This window comes from Pelodiscus sinensis, chromosome 4, assembly GCF_049634645.1.
Source record: "Pelodiscus sinensis isolate JC-2024 chromosome 4, ASM4963464v1, whole genome shotgun sequence".
Taxonomy (NCBI): domain Eukaryota; kingdom Metazoa; phylum Chordata; order Testudines; family Trionychidae; genus Pelodiscus; species Pelodiscus sinensis.
In genome coordinates, this window is record NC_134714.1 from 18,151,954 (window position 1) to 18,173,591 (window position 21,638).

General features: G+C 41.4%; 1 protein-coding gene across 1 annotated transcript in view; it reads right to left on the minus strand.

Moving 5' to 3' along the window:
* Window positions 1-11,883: 11,883 nt before the first annotated feature.
* ADSS1 (adenylosuccinate synthase 1) overlaps window positions 11,884-21,638 on the minus strand; it is a 37,302-nt gene continuing 27,547 nt past the window's right edge. Inside the window, exons 9-13 of the mRNA XM_006132418.4 lie at window positions 21,235-21,389; window positions 18,831-18,955; window positions 15,013-15,110; window positions 13,669-13,818; window positions 11,884-12,186 (exon numbers count right to left, since the gene is read on the minus strand). Of these exons, the coding sequence (XP_006132480.1) occupies window positions 12,134-12,186; window positions 13,669-13,818; window positions 15,013-15,110; window positions 18,831-18,955; window positions 21,235-21,389 (581 nt within the window). The 3' untranslated portion in view covers window positions 11,884-12,133. The remainder of the gene's footprint in view (window positions 12,187-13,668; window positions 13,819-15,012; window positions 15,111-18,830; window positions 18,956-21,234; window positions 21,390-21,638) is intronic.

Below are 21,638 nucleotides of genomic sequence, written 5' to 3' on the forward strand. Positions count from 1 at the left end.
GGCAAGGGAGGCTAATGATCCAACCAGCGAACCAAATGTGGTGAAGAATAATGGTCACATGCCATCTGAGGTGCAATGCATATTTGCTGAGAAGAAGTGATGATGTAATGCAGTCAAATTCTGCTTGAGAGCTGGATTCTCTACATCAGGGGTGGCCAACCCATTTAACAAAGAGAGCTGAAATAGCAGCGGAAAAATGCGAAGTGCCGCACCAGAATTGTCAAGAAAAAAAAAAGGGAGGCTGCCCCTTTAAGGAGCAAGCAAGCTTAGGCTTTTTGGCCATATCAGGCCACTATCTTGGGTACCATTTTGAATTGCCAACCCAGTGAGCGCTGGGGAGCCAGAGGCTGGGGGAAGAGCCCCAAGCTGTTTGGAAGGAGCAGCTTCATGAGCCACACTTTTGGGGGGGAAGAGCCGCATGTGGCTTGCGAGCTGCGGATTGGCCACAACTGCTCTACATCAGGTGAAGAGAGAAATAGAAAAGTTAAGAGTTATGTTCTGGTAGTGGAGGGTGATTCTAAAACTCTTAATCTTAGACTAAGAAATTGGATTCAAAGTGAGAGGCATATGCTACAAATGCACCGCAGGATCTTTCATTAAGGGCAGAATTTAGGGCATTTTACTTTGAGGCTGACATATGACATTATCAGGATGTTCTGTTATGATTATCTTTGCTGTCATCATCCACTCCAGGGTAAACACAGAATTATTCTGTTGCAACCATTAGAAGTCTGCCTCAGGTGCTGACATCTCTTCTTTAATTGCTTCACAAGCCTCTTCCTTGACAACATCTGCTACTGATCAGGCATCTTCCATTTGTAGGCTAAAAGGCAAAATAATTGTATCTCATCAGCCTCAACAGGGCTTGGTGTCATGTAGGGAGTGTGACGGTTCATCTGCTAGTCTGTTGACTCTTCACCCAGTAGAATGATCCAGGACTATTTTTATATGCCTTGGGGAAGATCCACTGGTGACTTGGAAACAGAAGAGAAGACTGTGATTTGATTTGGTGACGCTTGCTAGCTTCTAACAGTCACGAAAATTAATGCTGACAATTTGCCAGTTAGTTGATGAGAGTCTGAGTTTGCTATTCTGCTTCTGAATGTGAAAAAACAAAAACAAAACAAATTAACAATAGTCAGTAGGAATATGTTTATTTGCTTTATCTTTGAAAACATGTTTGTGAAAGGAAGCCAGGAAGAAAGAAGGAAAATTAGACAATTCTTTTTTCAATGTTCTCTTCCTCCAAGAATCATCTAGGCATATTTGCGTATATTATGAAAAATTGGTTTGCCTTATAAAATTCTAACTCCTAAAACAAAGCACCAATGTGTGTTATTTTTACAGTTTCAGGATCTAATATGTAAATCACATTCAGACCTATGCCACACCGTTTACAGTCCAGTTTTCAAACATTCCATATAGTGAGTATGTTTGATCTTGGGTTCTGATTCTCTCCATTATGAAGAGAAGGTCATTTACAACATTTGTCCGTAGATGGGAATGATGAATAAGGCAATGATTTAATTATGGACAACCCTGCAGTCAGGTGTGACCTCTGCTTTGCATGATTCCGGTGTTGCAGCATGGGCCCTGCGCCCCAGCCTGGCAGCTTCTGCCAGGGGTTACAGCTGGGATCATGTGCCACCCTTATGGTGTCCCTGAGCTATGTACTTTTCCCCTCTCCCAGGTATGGCTGGGGCTTAGTGTGTTCTGCAGCTGCAGCCAGCTCCGTAGTGGGGGCTGAATGCCCATCTCCAGTGGCTACAACCTTTGCGGCCCCCCAGTCCCATGACTTCTACCGGGAACTCCAACGGGGGCTGTGCCTGGCAGGTGTGCCCTGCCCCTTGTGGCTTCCTTAGACCAAGCGTTCCCCTCGCCCACTGACACCAGGGCTTGGCAGCTGGTGCAGCCAAGGCCAGACACCTGTATCTCACAGCTGCAACCGGCTCTAGAGTGGGGTGTGCACATACACCTCTGCACACACACCCCTCCCCCATAGCTATGCCTTCCACTGAAGCCACTGGGATTGTAAGTCCTTCCATGATAGGGGGCTCAGCCTGTTGGTCCCTGTCCCCCCCATGAGACTCCACTCCTCCCCCTGATGTGATTGCAGAGCCTTTAACCATTATCTTTGAAAAGTCATGGCTTGGGGGTGGAGAGGAGGTGCCGGATGATCGGACAAGAGCAAATCTAGTGCTCATCTTTGAAAAAGGGAACTATAGACCAGTTAGCCTCACCACAGTCCCTGGAAAAATCATAGAGCATGTCCATAAGGAATCCATTTTGAAAAACTTGGAGGAAAGGAAGGTGATCAGGAACAGTCCACATGGATTCACCAAGGGCAAGTCATGCCTGACCAACCTGATTGCCTTGTGTGATGAGTTAACTGGCTCTGTGGGCATGGGGAAAGCAATGGGTGTGATATACCAATCTTTTGATATGGTTTCCCACAATATTCTTGCCAGAAAATTAAAGAAGTATGGCTTGCATGAATGGATCATAAAGTGAATAGAAAGCTGGCTAGACTGTTGGGCTCAATGAGTAGTGATCAACAGCTGAATGCCTAGTTGGCAGCTAGTACCAAGCAGAGTGCCCCAGGGGTTGGTCCTGGGCCAGTTTTGTTCAATTTCTTTATTAATAATCTGGATGAGAGGATGGATTGCAACTTCAGCAAGAATACAGATGACACTAAACTTTGGGGAGAAGGTAGATAACTTGGAGGGTAGGAATAGGATCCAGAGCGACCTAGACAAATTGGAGCATTGGGCCAAAAGAAATCTGATGAGGTTCTGCACTTTGGATGGAAGAATCCCATGCATTGCTATAAGCTAGGGACCAACTGGTTAAGCAACAATTCTGCAGAAAAGGACCTGGATATTACAGTACACGAGAAGCTGGATATGAGTCAACAGTGTGCTCTTGCTGCCACATAGGGCACATGACTTATAGGGGAGAAAATGAGGGAACTGGGCTTATTTAGTCTGCAGAAGAGAAATACAAGGGGGGATGAGATAGCAGCCTTCAGCTACTGGAAGAGGGGTTGCAAAGAGGATAGAGCTAAGCTATTGTTAGTGGTGGCAGATGACAGAACAAGGAACAATGATCTCTACTTGCAGTAAGTGTGGTCTAGGTTGGATATTAGGAAAAACTGTATCACTAGGAGCTTGGTCAAGTACTGAAATGAGTTGCCTAGAGAGGAGGTGGAATCTCCATCCATAGAGGTTTTTAAGGCCAGGTTTGACAAAGGCCTGGCTGGGATGATTTAGTTGGGGTTGGTTCTGCTTTGAGCTGGGGGTTGGACTAGATTAACCCCTGAGGTCTCTTCAACCCTAATCTATGATTCTATTAGTTCCTACTTAGCCCTGCCCCTGGTTATTTTTAGTAAAGTCACAGATAAGTCACATGATTCATTATTTTTAGTTTATGGCCTGTGACCTGTCTGTGACTTTACTAAAAATAACCAGGGGCAAGGCTAAGTAGAAGGGAGGGACTGGAGTCCTACTTGGGGAGTGGGGTGTGTGTGGAATGACAGGCCAAGCCTTAATTATGAACACCTCAAAATTCAAAGGTGTCCATGCCTATGACTTTGGTTCTGGACCACCTGAAATACAAACAACATTTATAAATGCTGCCATACCTCAGCTATGCCTTTAAAATAAATGCCATTAACCACTCAGGCTGCGTCTAGACTGGCATGATTTTGTGCAAACCTGCCTGTCTACACTGACCGCGAGTATTCTTGCGCAAGAGGGCCATAGACAGCCACTTTAATTTCTAGCGCAAGGAAGCCCGATGGCTAAAATGGCCATCGGAGCTTTCTTGCGCAAGAGAGCGTCTACACTGGCACGGATGCTTTTGCGCAAAAGCAAATCTTTTGCACAAAGGCACATGCCAGTGTAGACGCTCTCTTGCACAAATACTTTTAACGGAAAAACTTTTCTGTTAAAAGTATTTGCGTAAAATCATGCCAGTCTAGACGCAGCCTCAAAGTATAATGGTATTTCTTGAAGTGTCATTACTTTTATAAAATATTTTTGTTGCAGTTGGTTAATAAATTGTAACCCTTGACAGTATGAAAGATCTCTGAATTGTTTCTAAGCTCCTAAATACTGGAATCCCATGAACACTGGGACCTTTAAAATATTCAGCCTCTCTTTTCAGTTTCGTTCATCCAAACTCGTTCATCCAAACTCGGTCTTTCCAAACCTTTTCAAGTTTTCTCCCTCGTTTATTCCCCCTTTTGACTGGCAAGACATCTTTAAAAATTGCTAAAAGCACAGGGTCAAATTCTTGTGTTTAAATCAGTGTAAATCTCAAATTCCTTTAATGGAGTTGATTTGGATTTACAGCAGTGTAAGTGAAAGAAAAATTTGGCCAACTTTTTATTTCTTTTACCAGTAAAATGTTGGTAAACATAACTTTCACTGTATGCACACAACTGACAAACAGTTTTGATCAGTGATAATTGAAGTGTACAGCTAAGCAAGTATGAAATGCATTAGCTTGATTTAAGGATATTTAGTTTATATATTTTGACATGGCAATGTTGACAATTTATATTTTAAAGTTTATAAGCTTTAAATTTGTTGAGTCTCAACATCTTCGGTCAGTAAATAATTACCATCTTGACCTCTATATTGTCTGACATCTCTCCATAATTTCCCTCAATTGTGAACATTTAAATGGATACAAATTTAAAAAATACTTAAAATCCATAATTTTGCAAAACTGTGAACAGATAAATCTGTACAAGTTGGAAAAATGCTTAAAAGTCAACATCAATATTATGCATCAAAATTTAAAAAAAACCCATTGAATTCTCTCAATCCTAATTATGGCCTGTTAACCTTAATTAGTTAACATGTTTAAAAAACCCATGAAAGTTACATATTCAGCAATTATTTGATTGCAAGTGCTAAAACAAAGGCTTTGTCTACATTAACCTCCCCTTTCCCCCCACATGCATCATTCTAATCTATGCAACTTCAGCTATGCTAACAGCATTGCTGAAGTTGACATATTTACCATGCGTGGTGTCTTCTGTGCAGTAAAGTCAGCGGGGGGCTGCTCTCCTGTTGACTCCAGCTACTCTTCTTGTCTTGGTGGAGTACCAGAGTCGACATGAGAGCACTCAGAGATCAATTTATTGCATCTAAGCAGATGCAATAAATTGATTGCCGATAGATCGAATGCTGCAACATTGATCCACTGAGTAGCGAAGACAATGGTGATTTAGACACCATCTTACTATTCATATCGATTTGGTAACATATTGCCTGATTCTGATCTTATTTGCACAAGTTTTACACCAGATTTACACCACTGTAATGATATCAGAATTTTGAACTATACATTTAAAAAATCATGGATGATTTCTTATTAATTCTGAGGAACACATCCATGTACATAAATTGCCTGTGGTATAAGCATATAGTAAATTTTTGTAGGTTTCTTTTGTAAATGTGTTTTGTGGTTCACAGTAAATTATTTCTCCTTGTAATATTTAAAGGATTTCAGTAGCCAGTAAGGGCTTTCAGAAGTACACTATACCCACTTGTCCAGAGGCAGGATACAAAATACTGAAAAGATATCTCTGGGAAACCTAACACTGGTAGAGGACAGATTGTACTGAGGCATGCAACATAAACCATAGTGCATCTGTGAAAACAAGGTTCTATTAAAAACAAGGGTATAACCTCTCTGAACTGCAAATACATTACAAATAGACAATTATAATTTTTCAAGGGAACAAGGAAGCAGGTTGACAGACATTTGGTGAGTCATTTTAAAAAGACATTTTATTTCTACCTTGTGAAAAATGTGTCTGCTGGCCAAAAGTTGCTGCATAAACGTAAACTATGCACTATATATGCTCATGAAAAGTCTTAAGTTTACTGTTATTTATTGCTTATTGGTGGACTCTAAGAGGTGGAGGGCAAATACTTAATTCAGAGTGTCTCAATTTATTTGTAAAAATGAACATCTATAGTTACTAATAACAAAACAGGTATTTTTGAGCTACCTTGAATTTCTTATAAATATAGCGGATCAGAAGTAATCATTATGGGTCAAATAATTCCACCCCTACGAGAGAAGAGTGAGTAGCTGACTTATCTAATTCTCTTGAGTAATTCCTGAATTCATAATTTGGGCCATAAATTAGGGCCCAGTTGCCTCACTCACCCTGCAGTAAAACCAATGTGAAGAAGAGAGGGTATGTCTACACTACCACCCTAGTTCGAACTAGGGTGGTAATGTAGGCAACCGGAGTTGCAAATGAAGCCCGGGATTTGAATTTCCCAGGCTTCATTTGCATATTGCCGGGCGCCGCCATTTTAAAATGTCCGCTAGTTCGGACTCCGTGCCCCGCGGCTACACGTGGCACGAACTAGGTAGTTCGGACTAGGCTTCCTATTCTGAACTACCGTTACTCCTCGTTCCATGGGGCACGGAGTCCGAACTAGCGGACATTTAAAAATGGCGGCGCCCGGCAATATGCAAATGAAGCCCGGGAAATTCAAATCCCGGACTTCATTTGCAACTCCGGTTGCCTACATTACCACCATAGTTCGAACTAGGGTGGTAGTGTAGACATACCCAGAATTATCCCAGTTTATTCTGTTGAGGGGAGAGAGAGTCTATCCATTTCACCCTATATATATCAGGCTGCAGTGTCAATCTGCAAAACTGGAAGTCCCTCAAGGTCCAATGGTGGCCAGAGCTTTTTCTGTGGAGTCTCAGTGTCTTTGACACTCCTGTTTCTTGGCATTAGAGCTTTACTGGAGCCATGCAACCCATCCCTCTGCCTGGAGAACTACTTTAATGGAGTGCCTACATAGAGGAGAGCTTTTAGAAAGATAACACAGTTGGAAACTATCTTTTCTTTCCATCCTGATTCCTATGGGATCCACTGGGGAGGAGAGGGATTCATGATGTGCCAGTCCACCCACTCTGTAGCTTCTCAGATGCAGAGTGATCTCTGAAAGGCGGTGGCCCTTCCCTTGCCTGGCAGGAGCACAAAGGGGAGAATGTTGGTATAGAGAGGGGATGAGGATGCCCCACTTCCCCAAGGAAGGGATGTGATTGGTGCATACAGTACCACATGTATGTGGATCAGGGTCTCTGTATGGATAAGTAGGACCTGTGAGATTTGGCCCGCATATACAGTCATTAGTGTTAGAAAACAGTTAGGATCAGGAATGCCCTTTATTCAGTATGTTTCTATGAAGTAAAAATTGTTACCAAGTTTCCATGTAATATTTGTTATTATGCCTCCCTCCTTCCTAGTTCCTCAGTCTGAACCAAGATTGGGGTGGAATATTCTCCACTCCCCAGCTGGACCAATCACAAAACAGAATTTTCCCTAAAGAAGGGCTCCTGACTGGGAGCTTCAGCACACAACTCTATTCTGCCTGAGGCAACTCCAGACACACCAGTGCCTAATGGACTGGGCCTTGCTTAAATCAGTTTCTTAGAGGGCACAAATATCGTGAAAATACCACCACACTGTGAATGTTAGTCAATTCTAAGGATGGAATGAATTATACCAGTTAATGATAGTCAATTTCAAGGCTAGAATATACTTTAGTGGTAAAGCTGATTAAATTAGCTTGTAAAATTAATTCTATGCAAACTCAGTGAAATTCAATTCCTAGCCATTTGCATAGTCATCAATTTTTTTTTAAATTGTGATTTACATAAGTCCCTACTTTTGGGGTCTGATGAAACTTCTTTGGAAGCCAGTTACCAGTCAAAACTCATTCCACTAAGAGTTTCATCATACGCCTGGGTAGAATGTGTCAGGGGGTAGCCAAGTTAGTCTGTATTGGAAAAACTTAAAAAGCGACAAATAGTCTGGTAGCAACCTTTGTAGACAAGATCTATCAACTTGCAACAAAAATCTCCCCCATCCCGTTTCAGATATCACCTTTAGTAGATGTACTTACCCGGTCTCTCACTCATCGGATATGGACACTGTAGTAAAAAATCCATTGGTTTTTAAGATATAAAGAGCAATAGAGATTTTCTGGCCTGTAAATCAGGATCCTGAAAGTTCCTAACTCCGTGAGTATGAAGGCCGTATCTTAGAGATTGGCCTTGGTTATAGTAAGTGAGATAATTTTTTCCTTTCTTTTCCCAATAGTGTGCTGTGGATGGATTTCTAATGGTAAAGAACTGTAGAAAGTTAATTGCTCAAGTTTCTTTAAGCAATTTATCATGGAAAGAACTCATTGAGTCAGTCATGAGATGTTCAGTGGGAAAAGTTCCACTTCATGAGAGAAGTGTTTTGTTCAGTCAGGTAGGAATTGCTAGCCACAGGACCCCAGACTAGTGGAGGTAATGGCAGAATCCACACCTGATTTATAACAGGAAAATCACCCTAGCCACTCCTAAGAATATACAAATGAAATACCAATAGTAAATATCTGCTACTCATGGCTAGAAAGATAATACCCAGTTCTCATGCAAAACTGCTTGATAATTGTTCTAAAAGCATTAGGAAACACTCGACTGGTTTTAGGTTTGAAAGTAATGATTTTTGTTAAAAAAAATCTAGAAATATTATTTTAAAGTGAATTTAAATGAGTCTTTGAGGGTAAAATAATAGAATGAGATTTCAAAGTTTTTCTGCAAAATCTACATAGGTGTGTAGGTTTCTATATATACATTTTGCACATTACTTTGAAAACTCTTCACTTTATTGATTTCAATTTATAAAATTCAGCTGGTCAGTGTTGGAAGAGCATATATAGGTCAGTTAAAATATAAGAAAACCACCAAAAAAACTAGCGTATGGTAGAAAGTGTACAATACACCTAATTATAAAGGCCACAATGTGATAGCAAGTCTGACAAAACCTGTCAAATACACGTTTTACCTGAAGGATTTGGTAACTTTTTTTTTTACCACAATCCATCCAACATAATATACTATATTAGTAGACAATTCTCCTTATTCTTCTACCAATACATATAACAACATGATACAGGAACAAATTTCAATAATTAAAAGAAAAAAACATACAAAGAAAAATTAAATTAGCCACAGTGATTATTACAATGAAATTCCAAGCAGAGGTTCCAATCTAAACTAGTCTGCCACAGGAAACACTGATGATAAATGTATAGTTTACATCAAACACATTTCTGTTACATGTTTGTGTCATCACATAGCCTGTTAAAGACTTTTAGAAATAAAGGCCTGAACCTGTTCACAATGAACACGGTGGCAAAATTATCTTGAATTCAGTGGGGGAAGAAACTTGATTTAAAAAAAATCTATGCAATTAAATTAAAGAGACAACAAGGAAACATAAGTGTCACAGGATAACAGTCTGCTGATGTGGTTAAAATTAAGGGCATGAGTGAGCTTGGATGAGGTCCTAAAGCAAAGGCAAAATAGAAAGGCATTTTATAGAAAATAAAGATCTAGATAAAGCAAGAGACATTCATCCTGTGACAATAATACATTTACAACAACTTCATTTTTAATGTACCAAAATGATTTATTTAGGGTTGCTTATTTAACCTGACAGCTGTGGGCACATTGTGAGTAACTGTTACTGTGGTCCTAATCCTATGAAACTGAACAAAACCCAAATAAAATGGCTTTGCACTAATGAAAATGTGCTGAAGACAATGAGCTGAGAGAAAGAATCAATCTGAACCATCTCATAGATGACTTACATGAGAAATGAAACTTGGAACTCCATTGGAAATGAAACTTGATTAGCTGTGCATTGCCAAGAGTGCTTGTGCTTAAACTAATAAAATGAGCTACATTTTACATTTCTCATAATACTTAGCACTTACAGAACACTTTTCAAAAGCACTTTACAGACATTACATAAGGTCTGAATCCTACAGTCCTTACACTGGCAGAACACCAACTATCAAAGGGGGTTTTGCCTAACAAAAGAGAAGAGTAAGTACCACAGGATTTGACCCAATCATAATTAATCCTCAAAAAAATCTATATGAGGTAGGTAAGTAAGTGTTATTATCTGCCATTTTACCAATGGCAAAACTGTGGCAAACAAGTTTAATGACTTGCCACAGGCCACTGAAGAAGTCAGAGTTAGGACTCAGAGGAGCTCTTGTGCTTAAATCACAGGACATAAAGGACTGGACGGTGGTATAAAGCCATAGGTGCCAGGTTATAAGGAATCATGGGGAAAGTAGGCCCAGCCCCGGCACCAGCCAGAGACATGACCAGAATTTTGCTAAGGGTGGCGTGTTGGCCAAATTTGAGTGGCGTTGAGATTTAGTGAAGATACTCACCATCATACTCAAATGTGGCCCAGCTGCCCCTGTTATGCCGTGCCACGTCTTGCCTTACTAAGTGTAGGCAGCTCTGCTCCTCAGTCCCCCATCGAAGGCTTTTATCCTCTGACTTCTGGCTCCCTCCAAAATTTTACAAACCCAGTACCTATCCACAAAGCCACAGGCTGTGCTGGATGGGGGTATAAAGAGACTGTATTGCTGCCACAGGAAGGTTCAGAGGGACTGTACCACAAGCCCCAATGCATCTTTATACAATAATATACGTGGCTTGACTACTTCTTTATATATGCTGCAGCTGTTCCTATATAATATTTACTTTAAAAAAATACAACAGACCATAAATGTTAAAATATACCTAGATAATTGTTAGGAATGGGACAATGTGGGGTAACTGAATCTGGAAGTGTTCAGAGGTCCATGGACAGGTCTTATTTTTCCCTATTCTGCACTAAAGGGTACCACCAAAAGTCAACGTGCTCTGAAAATTCCACAACTTTTGGAATAATTCAATTACTGCAGCATTCTCCCCTCTAACAGAGGGGCTTGGGCCATGCACAGGAGGCAAAGAGCACAGCCTTCTAACCATGCACAACCAGAGGATCCATGAGGAAATCCAGATCCATCCCTGGAAATTTTGGAACCCCTGCTGCACCTTCCTTGCTGCAACAGTTCAGCACTCCCATCAGACCTGCTGCCATATGTTCCCTCCTTTAGCACCAGGTTTCACCGCCTACATTTTTCTGAATGGGGTCAAAAGCTGGGAAAGAGAGTTATGGCTGCAAGTAGCAACATTAAATCATGCATAGGTTTATGCTTGGAAATCCACCAGATTAAAGGGTAGCATGCCACCATACAGCTGCTGCTCTCTAGCGCCTCACCACCCATGCTCCACAAAACCTGGTAGCTCCAGATGTATGGTGTTGGCATGGAGACACATCTCAAATTCAGGGAGAAGGTTCATCATGCTGCATTGGCTCCACTCCCTCCCACCCCCACCACTTTTGTGGCTTTAGGGCCCTTTTTGCTCTTCTTCACTCCTCTGATTTCCTTTATTTTGCACAAGTGAGGAGTATATCACCTCTGATAGCCTCCATGTGGGGTGCCTCTAGGTGAACAGGAGATCTGAAGGAACTACTTAGGTAGCTCAGCTATCTCCAGGTTGGCTCATCCCCAGAAGTTACCTCAATTACTGGCTTGCATCACTCTGTGATACAACCATAGTTGTTTCTCTCTCCCCAACCTCCTTTGCCTTTTTTAAAGCAGGTTGTAAAAAGATCTCAGGCTTCAAGCTAATTGAATTTGCTTTGCTTTGTGTAATCAAAAGGCTTACCTAATTTTACTTATTTTAGGGATTGAGAGGGTCTTCATAATCAGGAAAATTTTAAATGCAATGTATATGTAGTACTGCAGCCAACATACAGAAACAGGAACTGTAACATTTTCCTTTGAAGAACACACCTTCAACTTTTCTAATGCTCAGTAGCTACTGCAAAATGGTCAGTATTATCAGCCTGAAGAAATAATTCCATATGGACATAAAAGTGGCATGGCTCAAGTCGAAGAAAAAGAAATAAAAACACTGTTTTTTTCATTCCTGTTCTTATTCAATTACTGAATTCTTTATGCTTTTGCACATGTGTATAGGATAAAAAGATGATGGCTACCAAACAGATTTTTATCACTTACAATTTGCATTTACTGATAAAAGAAAGTTTACAATATATATATTTGTTTCTAATCGTTTCCTAGAATAATATTTTAGCTTTAAACAGCATTTCCATTTTAATTTAGAAGTAGTAAGAAACAGATGAACATTACATTGGCTTCTTATCACAAAAATTCTTTGTTTAAAATAGCTGGATCATTGACTCTCTTGATTTTCCAACTCCAACCCATTTTACTGGTGAGGAAGAGAAGATGGAGAGAAACAATTAGAACACACGAAGCATAAACAATATAATGAATTCACTTTCATAATTTTCATCTTTTAACATGAAATTTTGGTACAAAATTGCCAACAAAGATCTGAAAAAGTTTCTCTGTTAAATATTTTCTCCAGTTGTATTGCTGACACAGAGTATACTGGAGCACTGAAAGCATGGAGTAATTATGCCATAAACACAAAGCACTGAAGTGTAAAGATCTAACTGAAGAGTGAGTAAGGCATGTCAGTTGCATATTCAACTGTTATTACCTTGGGTGATGGGATGTCTGGGTAAACCCAGGTAATCTAAAGCAAGAATTCTGTCAGACTACAGGTTGTGCCTCCCTTAACCAGGACTCTGGGGTCCGGCAACATCCATGGTCTGGCAGGCCCACAGATGTTCCTGGATCACAGAGTCCAGTTATAAGGAGGTCGGGCTGCAGGGCAGGAGCCGGGGCATGACTCAGCCAGGAGCACCATGTTGAGGGAGCAGGGTGCAGCAGGGAGTTCTGGCCCCCGCTGCCCAGTGGTAGTGGGGAGCTGGCAGTGGCTGCAGAGTCTGAGTAGCCACAGAGCCTCAGTCCCGGCAGCCAGAGCAGCCGCGGAGCCCCGGCAGACCCACAAGCCATGGCAGCTTCAGAGCCTGGCAGCTCCAGAAGCCACAGAGCTGCAGCCTGGGGAGCCATGGCTGGGCAGGCAACAGTGGGGCTTGGCTGGAGTCCTAGCAGGGGGCAGCGTGAGCCATGTTGGGAGGGACCTCCCCTTGTTCAGCAAATCCCCTTGTTCGGGACCAGTCAGATCCCGAGGGTGCTGGAAGAAGGAGGTCCAACCTGTGTAAAGTCATCTCGATGTGGACATAAAACCTACGAGACAAACACCATAGCATGGTTAAATATGGAGGCTGTCTCTTCATTTTAAAATGATTATGCAGATGGGATAATTATTCCAACTATCTGGCAGGGTTCACCCAGAGAAGTTCTCCAGGACTCAGGAGTCCCCAGCTGACCCTGGGTTCCAGAGAAGTGCCGCGTGGAACCCAGAGTCAGCTGGGGACTCCCCAGCTGATTCCGGATTTCAGGGAAATGTCGCAGGGAGCCCGGGATCAGCTGGGAATCCCCAGCTGACCCCAGGCTCCAGGGCTGCCCCTCTGAATCTACACAGAGGTGGAGTTTTAAAGGGGCAGCCCGCCACACAACTGATCCCAGGTGCAGCTGCTGCCTTGGGGTTTCAAAGTGCCCTCTGTTTCATAGAGGCCTCAAGGGGGGGCGGAGGAATGACTAGTCAACTAGTCAACATTATTATCCGATAAGCAAATGCTTACTGGATAGTCGACTAGTCTTTAACATCCTTACTTCAGGCCCCATCAAAGCTCTTTGCTGGCTAGCTGGTAAAGTATTCATTCACAGCCTTGTGTACGTGCAGTGGTCTCTCCACGAGCACAGGTGAAAAGACATTTACCTGCCACTCCAACATGGTTTTCCACACATCGAATATAATTCTGTGCTTTGGATGGGAGATCTTCCCATTTCCTTGCTCCAGTTGTGTCAGTCTTCCACCCTGGCATTGTTTCATACTCCACTTCCACCTTCTGCAGTATCTCCTGATTAGCTGCAAAAGCACAATTAGCAACAAGTAAGGATACAACAGCTCCACTTTAAAAATTCATGTCCGCGGAGTTTAAGCAGAAAAACGTTAATGAATATTTTTTAAAAATGAAAAAAATGACTTTGACAAAGGAACGTTTGTAATGTTGGGCTGTCAGTTCACTCTATTTACCAGTACTGTTGTTGACTGTATATCCCAAGACAAATGAAGAGCATGTTTACACTACAAACGTAAGTCGACCTATGTCCACACTACCCTCCTTCTGTCAGTGCTGCACATCCTCTCCAGGAGTGCTTCCACTGACTGCAGAGAGGCAGTCTGAGGGGCTGAGAGCCAGAACATACAGCTCCCTGCCAGGAGCCCAGCTGCCTCCTGGGCTTCTTATCACAGCAGGGAAAGAAGGGCAGCCGCACAGGGCTTATCGCCGCTGGCAGAGATATCCCCACCCAGAGTCAGGCTGGTTGCTGTGCTCCCAGCAGGGAGCTGGGACTGGGAGGTGGAAGGGACAGTAAGGCTCCCAGAAGTGAGTCTGGGTGGCAGCCCAGCGAGGAGTGGAGAGCTGACAGCAGCCTGGCTAGGGACAGCCAAGAGCTGATATAAGGAACATAACTACACCAACATAAGCCTATTGGAGTTATTATGGAATCATAGAATACTAGGACAGGAAGGGACCTCAAGAGGTCATCGAGTCCAGTCCCCTGCTCTCATGGCAGGACCAATTTGTTATTATGTTGGTGTAGTAGGGCACTTCGGGCAAGTCTATACTATATAGAAAAGATGATCTAAGCTATGCAATTTGAATTATATTAGTAGCGTAACTCAAGTTGACATAGCTTAGATCTACTTAACACAGAGTTCACGTGCTGGGTCAATGGGAGAAACTCTTTTATTAACTAAAATGTCTATTGTTGCTAATTATAATATTCTGCAAAGAGATCAAAGCTGTTTATGTTCATATCTCATCTTTTACAACACAATATGTTTTCCATTGTCCACCTTGAATTTGTTTACACTTGTACAAAGCTGTGCAAACTTTAAAATGCTACTATTCTGATTTGGTGGGAGCATTTTACACCACTTTGTTATTGTGAAAATTCCTACAAAGTGCTGGGCAACAGAGAACCAGGTGTGGTTTTTAAATATAAAAAACAGAAGAGAAAGAAGAAGTGATTATCAAGCCTTTAAAAAAAAACATACCTGGAAAATATGGAATTCTTTTTCCAGCTAGTTTGTAAGCAATACCAATTTTAATCTCATCAAGGACATCCAGAATATCCAGTTTTGTTAATGCCAGACTGTCCAGAAAAACAATGGATAAAGTTACGCATAAGTTGAATCCTTCTATCATCATTATCTTTAATCCCTTCCACCTGCTTTTTCTACTCTTGTCTGCATAGACCAAGCTCAGCCAACCCAGTGTAAAGGAAGACATATTAGAATCCGAACTTTATTCATTCAACTTATGTCTTTGTGATGACCAAATTACTGCACTTAACCTCCACATGTTTGCCTGCTCATATGAATAACAGTATATTCAATCACATCCTTTAATTATCAGGCCTGGCTCCTGTACTAATATACACATCTTACCTTAGTCATACTACTGTTTACTCAGGTTATCCCTGCAGAACCAACAAGGCTAAGAGAGAAAGAGCTGAATTCTATTTTGTTGTGCATTAAAAGAATTGTTTAATAAGTTCCAGTTACAGGGCCAATCACTTACCACTGTGTAAACCACGGATGGCATAATTTGGCCAACAGAACCTTTATTAATGCTGATGATATGCAATCAGGAAAGATCCCACCTTGACTTTCAGATTCCCAGTTTAGTTAGTTTATTGAATTGACAGCCTGGGTTCATGTAGAAATCTCCAAGAGATAAACAGTAGAATCTTATGATGCCATTTTTTGCAGTCACTTTTCAAAGCAGAACTGTACTTGAAAATAGTAGCCAAATATGTTAAAAAAATCATGCCTGAGCCCCAGCTGATATCTATAGGTTTTGTTCCACTGATCCTTGCATCAGTCATCTAATGATCTGGCCATATATATGCATGTTTTCAATGTCTGGGTAGATGGAAAAGTCATTAAAAAGTAAAGATTAGTGGAGAAACAATTTTTGAAAGAGATCCACATGGCTGCTGTTCTTTGCTTCATTCATGGTATATAGCAGTGGTTCCAACTTCTCAACCAGGAGTACACAGAGGTCTTTCAAGGGGTATATCAACTCATCTAGATATTTATCTAGTTTTACAACAGGCTATGTGAAAAGCTCTAGTGCATTTAGTACAAACTAAAATTTCATATAGAAAATGAGTTGTTTATACTGCTCTATATACTCTGAAATGTAAGTACTAAAGGGAGAAAATAAGGCATTTTCCACTAATAGTGGGCTGTGATGCTTTTATATATTTATGTCTGATTTTGCAAGCAAGTAGTTTTAAAATGAGGTGAAGTTTTGGGTATGCAAGACAAATCAGACTCCTGAAAAGGGTGCAGGAGACTGGAAAGATTGAGAGCCCTTGGCATATACCTCCCATTCTTGCTTACGTGTCAAGGGTACAGGTCATTGAAAGTATTCAGATATCTAGCTTTCACTGAAATCAATGGAAGTTAGAAGCACAAATTTCTTTAAGGATCTGGGCCAAAGTCTCTAGAATTGACATAGTTTAGTGGATGGGGGAAACAGTAATTACATGTAACTGAAAAGGAAACAGAATATAGTTCTTTAATGTCACTTCCACAGAGAATGGTAATGCACAGGTGAAAGCAACATAAGGCCTTGGATTAATAATAATGTTACAAAACTTTCATATTAGTTATTGCAGAAAGATTGTTTCATATGTTTGTTTCATAACTGATAAAATTCTCGATTTTCATTCCCCTCAGAACATGTCTACACTAGGAAACTATTTTGAAATAACTAAAATTGATTTAATAACTTCTGAAATTCCAAAATCAAAATAACATGTCCACACTATGGGGAAGCCTTGAAATTAGTCTGAGGCAAGCTCCATTAATGTGGACAGACTACCTCGACTTAAGAGCCCCAGGAAGCATTGGGGAGTAATTAGTTCGAATTACTCTGGGGAGTAGTTATTTCAAAATAGCAGTACTGGAGTGTCCACACTACTGCTATTTCGAAATAACTATTTCAAAATTAGCTTTATTCCCTGAGGAAAGCAGAAGTACAGATTTTGAAATAAGCAGCCCATTATTTTGAAGTAACGGGTTTGGTAGTGTGGACGCTCTGCTTATTAATTCAACTAAGGGGAGTTATTTCAAAATAAAACCCTAGTGTAGATTAGGGCTTTTAGAGACATAGTGAAGCTGACTTAAGCCCCAGTATATGCACTGCTATGTCAAAAGAAGAATTCTTCTGTTGAAACAGCTACCACCTTCTGGGGGTGAGGAGGTGGGATTTTCTACAGCATCAGAAAAACACCTTTTGTAACTATAGCGAGTGTCTACATTACCATGCTACAATGGTATAGCAGTAGCTATCTGGGGCAACATGAATGGATCATTAGGACAGTGATTCCCAATCTGTGGGTCACGAGCCCAAATGGGGTTGTATCACCAGCAGATTTCATTGTGGTGATCCCTAGTGTACGGAGGATGCCATTTTGTTCTTCAAAATGGTATCATTCATGCTTTCTGAGGTCCTAACAGGAAATACTTCATTAAAATGGGATTGTGCCAGCAAAAAGCTTTGGAAGTTCTGCATTAAGGACTGGCTGGGATCAACCCATATCAATGGAAGGCCCTAGAGAAGATTGAACAATTGACACTTAACCAGGAGACTCCCAGATTGACTGACTGGAGCACACATGAACTCAGCAGGAAGACAATGTGGTGAGGTGACCAGAAGGGGTTGATAAGAACTAAGAGATTCAGAATTCCCACCTGGGACCAAGGCTATGTCTACCTTACAGTGGCACAGCTGTATTGCTGCAGCTGTGCTATTGTAAGGTCTCCCATGTACCCACTCTAAGCTGACATAATTAAGCCACCCAATGAGCCGTGGTAGCTATGTCAGCAGGAGAGTGTCTCCTGCCAATATAGCAGTCTACACTGGTGCTTCTGTAGGTGAAACTTATGTCAGTCAGGGGTGTTTTTTTCATACCCCGACTGATAAAAGTGCTAGTGTAGGCATAGCCTGAGAAAAAGGGACTGAGATACAGATTGAGATAAAGGAAATTAAGATGGCTCAAGAGGGAGCCCTGGAATTGGCCAGTATGAACTATGCCTTAACATTTGTTTCACTGTGAAAACCTCAAGACCTCCCAATGCTGTGTTTCAAACCACGAATAAGCCCTACTCTGTTTTGAAAATACTACCTGGTGACACTGCAAATTCTCGAGGAGGTGCATTGATCCCTGAAGAGGGTGCAAGTCCCTGAACAAAAGTCTCTGGGAGCACGACTGAATGGGCAGAGCACAAAATGAGAAGCTAGAGTGCGGGAGCCCAGAGGCTCCACCTTGGAACTGCTGAGGCCGTGAGGCCTACCCTTAAGGAAAAGTGGGACCTTTAGTGCCTGGCACACTGATGGGATACCTCCAAGGAACCATTTAAAAGCTGAGGCATTACATAGATCCTGTGGATTTTTGTCATGCACTCTACAATGTCTACTAGAGTCAATGGGCATCTTTCCGAATGTACTAGGTAGAGAATGACAGAATGAGGTAGAGAATGAGAGAGGGAACAACTGATGCTACAGCAAACTGCTTCACTGATTCATTCAACATCAGTCATTTGGTGCAGAATAAAATAGACTAATTGTACCAGAATGTCATCATATTACACAAAGTTGCTAAGTCTAAGAATAAACATTTTAGCATTACATGGGCATTTATGTAGCAGTTGGCGATTATTTTCCCTATGACAGCATTCTATTGCATTACAGCTTAAAACATAACATTTAACTGCACTGATATTAACATTACCTACATAATTTATTCTGTGGAGAACAAAATTATCAGTTCCAAATGTAGCGCAAAATCTGTGATGCTTACGCAGTGAATCCATTGATCATGTGAGCATATCTCAAAATCACAAGATCTAACCAGCCACAGCGCCTTTTTCTGCCTGTGGTTACACCCCATTCATGGCCTCGGGACTGCAAGAGGTCTCCAATTTCCTACAGAAGGATAAAGAAACATGGATGGTATTTCAACAACAGAAGTAACAAATCTCAGCCAGTCGAATCAATTTTTTTTAAAGTAAATTTTAGTTCTCTTAAATTAGGGAGACTTCAGTTGAAACTAATGCTCCTATCTTCAGAAACTGGTACAACACAGCATCAACATTATGACTTTTCCCACAATATGCCCTCAGTGTGCTCCGGTATGACTGGTTCTTATTTTGGAGGAACCCATATTCCTTCTTCATATGATAAGAAAATCTTCTTATCAGTTCTTCCAACAGTGGCCAATGCCAGCTGTCCCAGAGGGAATGAACAGAACCAGTAATCATCAAGTTATCTGTATTTATTTATTTGCTTTTGTCTTATATTTAGGCCATAAGCTTTTTGGTGGCAGCAACAATCTTTTTGTTCTGTGTTTCACAGAGCCTAGCACAAGGGGATCTTGGTCCAGGACTGGGCTCCTGGGCATTCTGGTATTACAAATAACTAAATATGCCAGCTGGTGCCCATTGGGATGGCAGCTTTTTTGTTATGTGAACAAAAAGAAAAAAAAACTTTCCATGAGGAACTGAATCTTACCAGCAGTTCATTTCATTGCCTCCATTAGAGAATGGGATTTAGTCACTATAATATTAAAGACGATTCTGACCAACAACCTAGAAGTTTATGGATGTCCATCTCATAATTAATCTGAGTCATCCAGTTCCCTGATATCCACTCTGCATTTTTAATGAAGACACTTTGGCATAATTGGCTGAAGCACATACCTGATCTAGTCTATATCATTCAGAATACATTATATTGTCAATAACACAAGACTATAACCTGCAGTTTCCAAGTCCTTCTTACACAGCCAAAACTACTAGTAAAGCAACTTTAGTTTTGCTTGATGGAGACCTGGAGGCTCTGGCCAACAAAAATTGCCAGTGTAACTGCACCAATAGCCATGAGAAAAAATGGCATTTATACCAGAGACACAAGGTGGGTGAAGTAATTTCTTTTATCAGAGCTGCATCTATTGATGAGAGGAAAAGCTTTCAAGCTTACACAGAGCTCTTCTTCAGGTTTGGGAAACTTCAGTGTATCACAGCTAAATAAAAGGTGGAACAGATTGTTTAGTGTAAATAGCTAATACATATTGCAAGAGGCCATTCCAGAAGTTCCCCTTACATACCTCTATAGTCAGGGAGGGAGGGAGGGAAGGTAAAGCAACTGGGGGGGACTATCGTTAATCAGTTACACCTTGTTGTAATAAGCCATAAATCTAGTGTCTCTATCTAGTCCATGATTTTAGTGTCTAGCAAAGTTATGAATTTTAGCTCCCAGATTTATCATATGGAAGTGTTCCTTTGAAGAGGAGGATTGAGAGGTCAGAGTCAGAGTAATCGCTTGTGAGAAATGTTCACCCACAGGTAATAATGGTGTTTTTATCATTTTCCTGTGTGAGTTCATCTGTGTGAGTTCATTATCTGGTTTCAACTGCACAGTTGTTATTGGGACAGTTAAAGTACACCACATGTTGAGACAGGCATTTGTACGACTCATGGAACTTGAAAAGTTCACTGTGGTGGGAGCTGATTTTTGTAGCAGTGGAGATAAGTCTGCAGGCTTTACATTTGTTGTTTTGGCGGGGTCCAGGGCTGGTTTCAGCAGATGTGTCCTGTTCCGTGTGGGATAGCATGCTTCTGAGCATGAGCCTGAAATGATTTAGGGGTTTGAAGACCAGAAGAGGGGATTCAGGAAAGTTTTTTTTCAGAATGGGGTTCCCATAGACTAGAGTATGGGCTGTCGTTTTTTGATACCTCATATGAGCGTGCTAAGCAATCTGTTACATCTTACATTTAACTGTGACACTCTGAGTACATTTCCCAGAACTGAAGAAGAGCTCTGTGTGAGTTTGAAAGCTTGTCTCTCACCAACAAAAGCTGGTCCAAGAAAAGATACTACCTCACCCACCTTGTCTCTCTAATATCCTGGGACCGACATGGCTACAACACCACTGCATACAACAATGGAAAAAATGTCTATTGTCTATCTCTGATTTATTATGACAGCACTACAGACATAATAGAATGTCATCGCATCAGTGATGACTGGTTTGACAATAAATATCGCAGGTTGCTTTCAGCTGAGTTACACTAGGGATGAATTTGGTCCCTTGACGATGTCTTGGCCTTTGTGTGTCAGCAGGAGGCAATTATCCTTAACAGTCTATCCCATTGATCTTATTTCTCATTTACTGTGTAGATTACACTCTGTAATGTTAAACCTACATTTATCTGCTCAGTGGGAAAGGCTCCAATTCCCACTCTCGTAGTGTATGCCTTCACCACACCGTATACTTCACCAATATTCTGCGGAGGAATACCGAGTCCGGTGCACACACCACCCACGGTACAGTTTGATGAAGTCACAAATGGGTATGTGCCTGCCAAAAAACAAAACATCACAACCTTGTTTCAGCGGCGATGGAAAACAAAGGCTGCCTCTGCCTTGTATTAATCAAAGATGGGCTTGCATCTGTATCTGTATCTGGTTACCCTCAGTGGCTAAAACAGGAGAAGCTCTCTCCACACTAGTCAAGGAGGAGGAAGAAATGCTGCTTACCCAAGTCAAGGTGAGGAGAGGTAGCAATTTAGCAGATAAAGCTGAGCTCTGCTCCCCCATTACTCCCACT